The following is a 12,235-nucleotide window of genomic DNA, read 5'->3' as shown; positions in this document are numbered from 1 at the left end:
ATTTGAAAGATTTGAGTTTGAGAGTTTTGGTGTGAGTTTGAGAGTGGTGAGTGTGGTAAAAAAAATTGATTTAGGTTGGTTAGATATATATTGTTTAAAAAAGTTGAATTTTTTTTTTATAAAAGTGACCGTTGTCAAACGGTCTATTTCCGAAAATCGTGCCAAACCAAGCGGTAACTCCACACCGCTCCTTATCACCGATTCGGGTCCCCGCTTTGATGGCGACGGTGTTTCCGATCGGTGACTAGGGTCACCGAATCCTCTCCCCGCGAACGCCCCGTACACCCTTAGTCAAATGAATGCAGGTTATAGTGTTTAATTAGTGGTTTCATGTGCTGTAATAGACATAATAATAGACATTTATGTGATTTACGAAATCTCACCAAACAAATCTTTATATTTGTTATGTGTATATCTCCATTATGATAGGAGATCCCATCTGTACGTTATATATACAATTGTAAAATCATGAATGGAGATCAAGGAAGTTTTATACTCTTTCATGGTATCATAGACCAAGTCGATCCCCTTTTTTTTCCTTCACTATGCCGATTTCTCCTTCCCCTCACAATCATCGTTGACTTCTCCTTCCCTCCATAATCATGTCTTCATCTTCTACTTCCCCTCACCCCGCTGTCACCGTAAATTCAATCAAGAACCTTATCCCAGTCATCTTGGACATCGAAACAGGCCATTACACAACCTGGTCAGAGATGTTCAAAATACAATGCAAGGCACATCTGGTATTCAATCATCTTCAACCGAAGTCGACTACGGAAACCGCATCCTCCTCTGACACGAATAAAGACAAGGAAAAAGAGAAAGATACCCCTATCGAGACATGGGAGCGTCTTGATTCCATTGTTTTACAATGGATTTACAGCACAATCTCCACCGACTTGCTACACACTGTTCTTAAACCCGACACCACGGCTTACAAGGCATGGACTACCATTGCCAATATCTTCCAAGACAATAAGGCCACCTGCACAATCGATCTCAATAACAAGTTCGCCAACACCCACCAAGACCAATTTCCAAATATGTCTGCCTATTGCCAAGCACTCAAGGTGATTTTCGATCAGTTAACCAATCCGGGCTCTCCCGTTACGGATGAACAGTTTGTCCTACACCTTTATTCCGGTCTGACTGAACAATATGAGAACACTGCATCGGTTATACAACAGATGAAGCCCCTTCCGGACTTTTACGACACCCGCTCACGCTTGTGTATGGCCGAATCAAGAAAGCTTAGTCATGTCCGACACGCAGCCCAGTCGGCTGGTACGGCACTTAATGCCACCATTGAACCGCAACAGAAAGACAACCGGGACAGGGCAGACTCACAGGTAGATACTACTGATCGGGGCCGCGGACGCGGCCGCGGGCGAGGTAGGGGTCGAGGTCGGAATAATACGAGTCGCGGCAGGGGTGGAAATAACCACTTCGGTAGTGGTGGCGGCAGTATGCATGCAAATGGATCTTCTCAATTTGGATATTATTATCCTTGGCCATGTTACCCTCCTTGGGCTGGCCCACAACATTCAAATGCCAATCATCAGTCATCATGTGTTGGTGCACTACATCTGTTGATTACGTCTAGGTGTCTAGGATCAGGTCTTACGTCGTATTGTATAGCATAGGGCACGAAATACGAGAAAACAGGAGTCTGTATAGGTTTTATAGACTAGGTCCGCTCGTATGAACATTAAAGGTCTGGATCGCTTATTTGGCATGTGGTTCGCTTATTTGAACATGCCTGGTCCGCTCATATGGTCTTGTGACATATGAGCGAACCCAACAGCCTATATATAGGTCTGTTTGGGCGGTCCTTATAAGTCTTAGTCGAATTCCACGCCGAAGCTCTGCCGGTGTGACGATCGAGCTGTAAAACGTTTGAAATCAATAAAACAAGCAGTTAGAAGGAAGAACAAGCTATATCTACTTGCATTTCTTATTATTCCGCATCTGAAACGCAAGAGACAACCTCTGAACGACTCGTTCGGGTCAGCAAACGATCCTACAAGTGGTATCAGAGCTTGGGAGGAGGTTTTCTGCAGATTGTAGCTGTTTTTCATCGTTTCTTCTCACTTCTACACCTTCTTTTCTCATTTCCGGGAGATTTCACTGTTGAATTTCGTTCAAAAACTCACAGACTGTGTATAATCATACTTAGACAAACCCTTGAAAGATTCAGGCAAAAATACAGCTTAAAAACTGGTCAAAACATGTTCGTTATATGGTTCGCTCGGAGTGACGTCATCGTGAACCGCTCTTAGTTCATAGTTGGTTCGCTCGTCCGTACAAGTTTAAGTTTGGACCGCTTCAAATTTAGTTTCTTGGATCGCTCGAGTGTACATTTCTGGATCGCTCGAGTGTACATTTCTGGACCGCTCCAAAGATAATTTCTGGATCGCTCTTTGGATCATTTCTGGATCGCTCTTTTGGTTATCTGCTGGTCCGCTCGAACGAACAACATCCTGGTCCGCTCGAATGGACATTGAGTTGAGTTCGCTCATTCGGTAAATTGATTGGTTCGCTCATTAGTCAGTCACCCGGTTCACTTATTTGGATTTCTCTGGTACGCTCGAAAAGTTTTGTCCGGTTTGCTTATCTGTTAAATATTGGTTCGCTGTTTTGTCATCTTCCTTGGAAAACGTGTTACGTCAATATGAATTCCGAGTTCTACAATGCGTTTGCAACACCGTCGTCTCCAGCCGCAATTGCACAAGCCATGAGTATTGAAAACGAGACGGGAACCACCCAGAAACCCCCGAAACTGATGAGTATTGAAGAATACTACGGGTGGAAAGATCGCTTTGAAAATTGGGTTCAGGCTAATCACCTCAGATCATGGGAGTGTATATTAAAGAAATATGTGTTGCCTGAAACTGAATTACATGTTAAAAAGGAGATATCTGAATTTACTGATCAAGAACGAGCAATGTATAAAGCTGAGAAAATGATGATCAGTTTGTTGCAACAGGCAATTAAAGAAGATATATTCATCTTGTTACAGCACGATAAAACTGCTAAGTCAATTTGGGATGCATTAAAAGTCAAGTTCGAGGGAAGTGAAAACCTGATCAAGAACAAGAAAGCATTATTAAAGAAAGAGTTCGATCTGTTTAGCAGTTTACCAGGAGAGGATACTAAAAAGCTGATCGAGAGATACTGTCACTTGGTGCGATCACTGTCGATGTTGGGTGTTGAAAAAATTCGTGAAGAGTGGGTGGATAAATTGGCTGACGCGTTACCTCAAAAAGAGTGGGGAACGTATTTGATGATTTTGAAGAATACTGGTGTGTATGATAGGCTGACGATCTCACAGTTTATTGAGAAAATTGAGAGTCAGGATCTTGAGCAGCAAAAGATCGCGAGGATGAATAGTCCAAGTGGTCAACAGGATGTGAAGATGTACTATAAAGGTAGTATTCCAGTTTCTGAAGCTGAAAGAAGTCCAAAGATTCAAACCGCTTTCAGTGCTGGAGATTCATCAGACAAAGCTGATCAGGGATCAAACAGGAGTAGCAGCGGGTTTTCATCTTTTCCAAGTGTGAATCCGAAAGAGACTAACACAAGCTTTCAGTCTCAGAGTACAAAGACCGGAAACGGATACGTGATTCAATGCAATATAGCTCTCAATCTTCCAGAAGGTCAAAGCTTCTCTGAAGACACTGCTAAAGACCACATGGCACTTCTGGGTTCAGTTCTGTTATCCTATGAAGGTCTTGTTGCTGGTCGGATCGGAAATCCTATGCTTACCAAAGAGGATTATGATCAAATAGACGCCGAAGAGATGGAACTCATGGATATCAAATGGTGTCTTGCTAGTGTTCTTCGACGAGCTGAGAAATTCAAAACCATTACCGGGAGAAATGACTTTCTAGATGCTCATGTATCTACTTTAGGTTTTGATAAATCTAAAGTTACTTGTTTTCGATGCAGGGAGAAAGGCCATTTCAAGCGGGAATGCAAGGGAAGAGAAGCTAGCGGAGCACAGAATCCATTCGGGAAAGATGATTACTACCGCAAAGCTATCTATCAGCAAGTTGGTCAATCCCAAGAACCGCAGACAACTCACGGGAGAAAGATTGAAGATTCCAAAAGAGAATGTGTTGTTGATTTTAGCTGGAATGATTATATATCATCTGAAGCCACAGCTGCACGCATTATCGATCAAGATGATGAGAAACTACCAGAAGGTTTCAGTTGGGATATGTTTGTGGATGAAAAGGGAGAGTTTAAAGCTTTCATTGCCAAGATCGTCCGAGAGCCAGATTTGTTTGCTACTTGGATGAAATCGATCGGAGAAATTGTAAAAAGTGAAGATGAAAAATCTGTGTCGTCTGATGAAAATTCAGAAAGTACCGATGAACTTTCAGAAAGATCTGGAGAAATTTCAGAGGGTTCAGATGAAAGTTTGTCAAGTTCTGATGAGATTGTACAAAATGAGATTGTTTCAGAAAAAACAGTTGTATTTGATAAAACACCGACTGTTTCTGATGTTTCTGATGCTGATTCTGAAAAATCAGTTCAGTTTGATCAGTCACCTGATCACAGCAGCAGTGATGATGAGGAAGAAAAACATATAAATATTGCAAAAACTCATCTTTCTCCTGAAAGTTTTCATTTCTATTTTGAAGAACGGATGGAGAAACTGAAGGAGAAACGAGCTGCTAAAAAACAACAAACTGAATCTGAAGGTGATATTCAAAACGCTGAGAATGTTGCTGAGAAGATTACTGAGGTTGTGAAAGAAGTAGAAAAGGTGATTGAAGTAGAAAAGGTGGTAGAAGTTGTTAAAACAATCGAAGTTGAGAAGATTGTTGAAGTCGTCAAGCCGTGTGAGAAGTGCTTGGAAGCTTGCAAGAATTGTGCATCTAAAGACGACATCATAGCTGAGTATGAAAAGAAGAAGGAGCAGTTATTGTTCAATCTAAATTATGTAAAAGAATCTTATGATGTCTTGAAAAAAACAGTAACTGGTCTTCAAAAGACAAACTCAGAGAGAGAACAAGCACTGACGATGTTGAATGCAGTTTTAATGACAAAACAAAAAGCAATAAATTTTTACATCGAAGAGAGTGCTAAGTGGAAGCAAGAGTTGGAAACAGAGAAAATAGAGAATGAGAGAATTAGACGTTTATTGCAAAGTTATTCTAGTTCTGATTATCTCATTGACCGTATTTACCCAACTGTTGCAGGTATGGAGGCTTTCTAACATGAGAAGTTGAAAGAGAAGAAAAACTGTGGTAAGAAATTGACTGTTAGTTACAACAAATGTCCGCCTCCGATTTGGGATGGTTATTCACCTAGGAGACCAAATGAGGAGCAATTGGAAAAAGCAGTCAATATAAAGCTTAAAACCGACACAACTGACGTTTTACCAGATAACATAGATGTCACGTATACCTCGTCCGATACTGATCATGAGTCTGTACTAATCAAAAAGATGGTTGATCAGGTGTTGGATATTGATGAGGAGTCTGAGTCGAAATCTGGGTCTGGAAAGTCAAAGTCGTCAGTCAACAGCCAAAATTCGTCGGATAAACGGTCTTATAGTAAAGAATTTTTATTGTCAAAGGCAGATTTGAATGATGAAACATTCGAAGTTGTGTATACTTTGAATGGTTCGGACAAATTATATTACAATAAAGAGTTCCCAATAATGAGTATTAAAACGGAACTAATTAACAAAACTTTCAAACTTATAGAAGTCAATATTCCAGAATTAAAAGTTTTGAAAAATCTAAAAAATACACTTCTAGAGCTCAACAACGTTTGAATAAGAAAAAGGGCAACAATCCTGGTTCTGGTTTTCAAAAGAAACCTAACCAGAATTGTAGCTACAAAAAGAAAGGTCTTGGTTTTATTCCATCAGAAAATGATAAAAATAGGAAAAATTCTAAAACAAAATCTGAATTTGTGTCAGGTGGAAGTGCTGAGGAAGAACAAAAGAAACCGTTCTGGAGACAGTCTAACCAGGAGTTTCTTGCTGAGAAGAAAAGAAATGGAGGTCAAATGTTTTATCAACGAGAGACTCGTACTTGTTACAAATGCAATGAAGTCGGTCACATTGCATGGAATTGTACACAGAATGACAAAATAAAACAGGGAATTTCTCAGAAAATGAAAGGGAAAGTTGTTGATGTTGAACCACCGACTGAAAAACTTAGAATTTTTGAGAATTCAAAATTCGAGGTTGGTGAATGTTCACAAAAGAACAAGTATGAGAAGAAAGGAAAAGACAACCAGGTGTGGGTTGCGAAGAAAGATGAAGTGAATGTCGGCGATGAATCTGGTTCCACAAAGCCAGAAGAGCCACAGGTTGAGAAGAAGATTTTACTGAATGATGAGGAGTTTCCATCATTGAAGTTTGAGGAAGTAAAGAAGAAAGTGGGAAAAACTGAGATTTCAAATCAGTTTTACCATGAGAAAAAAGATTTTGATGTCGAGAAAACATTCAACGGGAATGTTAAAAAGATATTTGGGAAAATGTTAAGTGGAAGGGCAAAGGGGGTTAAAGATTTTTATGCAACGAAAAAGGCAACATACAACCCTACTGCTCAAGAGTTGAAATCCATCAAGTCTGAAAAGACTTGGATGGATGTATGCTTTCCATGATAGTCTAAGGACTATGCCGGAGATCCCAAGTTTATATCGTGGATCAGGAATCGGCATCATTCTAGTGTTTGAAAAGTTTGTTTGAAAGATTTTGAATAGTGTGTGAATGTTTACAGGTTGAAGGACTAGGCCGGCGCTTCCAGGTTGGTAAGTGCGAAGCAGGAATCGGCATCCTGATTGGTAAAATGGTGATGTAGATGTAACATTCCTACAGGTGGTATTGGATATTTTTACAAGTGGTTATTTTTACAATTGGTTCAGAGATTGCTTGATTGCAAATAGTAAATCAGGGACATTTAGTTGTACTTGATTTACTACATATGGGTAAAAGATAGACCAGATGATGAACCACATCCCCGTAATTAAAATTGATAAACCTACAAGTGGTTTTTATCAACACAAACTTATTTTCCGGAAAAGTCATTTCGATTAAAACAAACTTAAGTGTTTTGAAATCTAAATGAGAAAATGGTTTGTAATAGGGGGAGTTCTGATTGTTTATGCATAGTGAATTGAGATTTGATGTGATTCGATATCAGATGTCAAGTTTATGTACAGTTTGTTTTACTTTTCATGTCAAATTTTCTTTGAAATGTGTTTGCATTTTAGGGGGACTAGGGAAATTTCTGAAAATCCAAAAACATTTGAAAATTTGAAAAAGCCAAAAACATGATAAAATTTAAAAATGAGTTTCCTTGTGAAAAGAGGAAATGATAGTACATCAGTGGACTGTCATAACATGCTAAAGATTTGAAATGGTAAAATGTGATAAACAATTTTATTCTAGATATGTCAGTAAATTTTTCACAAAATTGTTACACATTTAGTAAGTTGTGACGAGATATAAACTAAATTTCAAACTTGCTTATTCTGTGGGTTAACGCAAACTTGGATATATAGGTAACCCCTGAAATCTCATTTGAAAGGTTCTGTATTCTGATATACTAGGTCTTTATACTCTATGATATCTGGGGTATTATCCCAGGACTTCTGCTGAATGGAAGTTTCTGACCTAGTCCTCGGATAATACTTGCTGCATTTGCTTGAAACATAGCAAAAAGCCCTCAGCTGATTAGACAATAAAATTGATAATCTGCTGTTGAAAGCTAAAAGATCTTCTAAGGGGGACACACCGTAAAGTCGAAGCTGATATCTCTCTGCGTATACGGAAGTATCGACCTGAGATCCCTCAGCCCTCGCATATCCCCTAATTTATATACAGATATCATTTGTAGTATATTCACCTGTAAGACTGAATATTAGGATCTGGATACGGGAGTATATTCAAGTAGTGGGACACACGGATAAGTTTTACTCCCTCCGTCCCATTTTAAATGTCCAAATTTCCACTTTTAGTTGTCCCAATTTAATTGTCATTTCCAAAAATGTAAATATAATTTCCAGTTTTGCCCTTACCATTACAAACTTCCATTTTTGGTTGTCCCAATTTAATTGTCATTTCTAAGGACATTGTTGTCATTTTACAACCCAAAAAATAAAATACTCAAATATTTCTTAAATTGTGTGAATGTGGGTCCCATGACATCTAAAATGGGACGGAGGGAGTAGTTTCTAAGACATTAATATCGTATCTCGGATCAATTGAACTTTGTGTGAAAATTTCTGTGGTCCAATATACTGATAATCTAGGTAAGTTGTTTTGAACTGAAAATGGAATCAAGCTTAACGGTGTTAGTGACATGTCTCATTAAACTGATATGATCCTCTTACACGAACTCACAAAAATATTGTATGTAAATATTTTCTTTACTGCATTTCATGTTTTTTTTATTTCAAAATCCAAAAAGATTTTCAGTGTGTTTTAGCATAAATTTTTGAAAAAGTCAAAAAAAATTTCAACAATTGATGTTGGAAAACTGATTTTCAAAATTCCGAGTGCTAAACATGATGAGCAGAATTTGAGGGGGAGTGTTTGTGTAAATCTAAATGTTTTCATTAATCTAACCTTCTTCACGTGGTTCATCATAGATAATTGAGAGGAAGTTTCTGTTGGTGCACAATTATATGTTGTTTGGTGTTTATGAGAGGGAGTCATGTGTTGATACACAGGTTTTTGATATGTGATAAAATTAGAAAATTTATTTATGGGTTAAGATTGTGCAGGTAGCCAGGTTTCGATATTCTGAAGATCTCTGTTGGAAGAGAGCCAAGGTTCGATTCTGGTTAATCAATTCTGAAAGCCTGTGAAGATCAGACAACGATCCTGAAGATGTTACTAAAGAACAAAAGAATGCCAGTAAATCGAGAGGGGGAGTCTGAAGATAGAGAGAAAGAGAAAGCCCAGAGACTGATCAAGACTGAAGATGTGAAGACATGGAGATGGTGCTCGATAGTCGACTCCATCAACATCTGAGGGGGAGTCTGTTGGTGCACTACATCTGTTGATTACGTCTAGGTGTCTAGGATCAGGTCTTACGTCGTATTGTATAGCATAGGGCACGAAATACGAGAAAATAGGAGTCTGTATAGGTTTTATAGACTAGGTCCGCTCGTATGAACATTAAAGGTCTGGATCGCTTATTTGGCATGTGGTTCGCTTATTTGAACATGCCTGGTCCGCTCATATGGTCTTGTGACATATGAGCGAACCCAACAGCCTATATATAGGTCTGTTCGGGCGGTCCTCATAAGTCTTAGTCGAATTCCACGCCGAAGCTCTGCCGGTGTGACGATCGAGCTGTAAAACGTTTGAAATCAATAAAACAAGCAGTTAGAAGGAAGAACAAGCTATATCTACTTGCATTTCTTATTATTCCGCATCTGAAACGCAAGAGACAACCTCTGAACGACTCGTTCGGGTCTGCAAACGATCCTACATCATGGCCTACATGGAATAACTTGCCCCCATGCCCATATCCTACAACAACTAAATCGAATAACCCGGCTGCGGGTATTCTTGGACCTCGCCCGACTCAGTCATTCGCGGCCACTCATACACCTACTGATCTAAATCAAGCGATGTATGCTATGTCACTCCACGACCCGTCTTGGACCATGGATACGGGTGCCACAGGTCATATGACTTCTAACTCTAAACTCTCGTCTGTTTTTAATAATAGCAATAATCGTAATATCATTGTGGGAAATGGTCAAACCATTCCCGTGTATGGACAAGGCGACCTTACCTTACCACCTCCCCTCCCACCATTCAAATTAAACCAAGTCCTTTACGCCCCATCCTTAATTAAAAATTTACTTTTCGTTCGTTGTTTTACTACTGATAATCAATTATCTATTGTATTTGACCCGTTTGGTTTTTTGGTGAAGGATCTCAAGACTCGGACTCCTATCCTACGATGCAATAGCTCTGAAGATCTCTATACTTTTGATCCATCCCAAGTTACCAAGCTCTCCTCACCCACTGCCCTCACTGCTATTTCTCAAGACACATGGCATCAACGTCTCGGCCATCCGGGATCTTCTTCATTGCATTCTCTTAAACTTTCTAGTTCTATTAATTGTGGTTCTTTGAAAAACAATTTTTGTCAATCTTGTGTGTTTGGTAAACATATTAAACTGCCCTTTCTTGATTCTAATAATGTTACGACTATGCCTTTTGATATTGTTCACAGTGATCTTTGGACCTCCCCTATACTTAGTACGGGGGGTCACCGTTATTACATACTTTTTCTTGACAATTTCTCCAATTTTTTATGGACTTACCCTCTCACAAACAAATCCCAAGTTTTCTCCACCTTCACCACCTTTTATAACATGATCCACACCCAATTTGAATGTAAACTTAAACAATTCCAATGTGATAATGGTACGGAATACAATAACAACACATTCAAACAATTTTGTCAATTAAATGGCATGCATTTTCGTTTTTCATGCCCATATACCTCGTCCCAAAACGGAAAATCCAAAAGGAAAATCCGTTCGATCAATAATATTATTCGAACCCTCTTAGCCCATTCATCCGTACCTAACACCTATTGGCATCATGCTCTAGAGGTTGCTACCTACCTTCACAATATATTACCTAGCAAAATTCTTCACAACACTTCACCCACCCAAAAACTATATAAACGCATACCATCATACTCACACCTTCGTGTTTTTGGATGCCTATGTTATCCACTCATTCCTCACACCAATATTCATAAACTTGCATATCGATCTATGCCATGTGTTTTCCTTGGATATCCTACCAACCATCGGGGCTATAAATGTCTCGACCTTAATACACGTAAAATCCTTATTAACAGACATGTCATTTTTGACGAAACCGTATTCCCATTTGCCAATAACCCCACCCCCCCCCCTTTACAAACTTATGATTTTCTCACTGCTCCCTTTCACCCCCTACATCTACCTACCTTCGGCCCTACTTCAAATACCAACCCCACCACTCCTCACTCTCCCACTATAACCCACACCCAACCGCCCACATCTCCTCCTATTCACCCGATCCATACCGCTGGCCCATCCCACATTACACCACCTTCAGCCTCCCCAAGCCCACCTCAGCCATCTCCCCTTTCGGCCCAGGCCCAATCTCCCCTCGGCCCTCCTTCCTACTCTACCACCCCATTATCACCGCCACATCTTGGCTCAACCCCAACGTCTACGAGCCCACTTCCAAATTCCCCATCTCACTCAACTTCCTCACCTACCTCCAACCCGTCCACCGAGTCAACAGCCACCACTCCCATATTTTCGCCTTCACCCCCACCCCTACCCCCCTCTCGCACTATTCGCACTCGTTCTATGGATGGAATTGTTAAGCCAAAACATATTTTTAATCTTAACTCGTCCACCATCACCCCTATTCCTAAAAACCCAAAGGACGCCTTGTCTAGCACGGAATGGCATAATGCCATGAACACCGAATTTAATGCTCTTATTAAGAATAAGACCTGGGTTTTAGTTCCGAGACAACCACATATGCACGTGCTACGTAGCATGTGGCTTTTTCGCCACAAATTTCGGTCGGACGGTACATTAGAGCGATACAAGGCCTGTCTTGTTTGTGATGGAAGCAATCAACAAATTGGGGTTGACTGTGGTGAAACTTTTAGTCCTGTTGTGAAACCCACTACTATACGTACCGTTTTATCACTGGCATTATCTCATTCTTGGCCGATTCATCAACTGGACGTTACTAATGCCTTCCTCCACGGCAATCTTAACGAGACTGTGTATATGTATCAACCTATGGGTTTTCGTCATCAACACTATCCCGATCATGTGTGCCTGCTAAAGAAATCTCTCTACGGTTTGAAACAAGCTCCTCGCGCGTGGTATCAACGCTTTACAGATTTCGTTCTTTCATTGGGGTTTCAACAAAGTAAATGTGATAATTCTTTGTTTACTTACCGCCACAACAGATCCACGGCCTATCTTCTCATCTACGTTGATGACATCATCCTCACGACCTCAACTGATTCTCTTCGCGTGCACCTTATGTCTCAACTTGCGGCCGAGTTTGCAATGAAAGACCTCGGACCATTAAGTCATTTTCTGGGTATTCACGTCCACCGCCAAGGTGCCAAAATGTTTCTCTCTCAGCAGGTCTATGCAAAAGAGATAATTGATCGGGCTGGCATGTCTTCTTGCAAACCTGCGGCCACACCAGTCGATA

General features: G+C 40.1%; 1 protein-coding gene across 1 annotated transcript; it reads left to right on the top strand.

Annotated features, from left to right (window-relative positions):
• The first annotated feature begins 602 nt into the window (after positions 1 to 602).
• LOC110906963 lies at positions 603 to 8,712 on the top strand. The gene is made up of 3 exons (XM_022152013.1): positions 603 to 1,349; positions 6,744 to 6,770; positions 8,617 to 8,712. Exons 1-3 carry the CDS (start codon positions 603 to 605, stop codon positions 8,710 to 8,712), a joined length of 870 nt encoding a protein of 289 aa, XP_022007705.1.
• Positions 8,713 to 12,235: the final 3,523 nt, after the last annotated feature.

Source organism: Helianthus annuus, chromosome 14 (assembly GCF_002127325.2).
Source record: "Helianthus annuus cultivar XRQ/B chromosome 14, HanXRQr2.0-SUNRISE, whole genome shotgun sequence".
Classification (NCBI taxonomy): Eukaryota; Viridiplantae; Streptophyta; class Magnoliopsida; order Asterales; family Asteraceae; genus Helianthus; species Helianthus annuus.
Note: the sequence above shows the minus strand (reverse complement) of the source record. Positions and strands in the feature narration are given on the sequence as shown.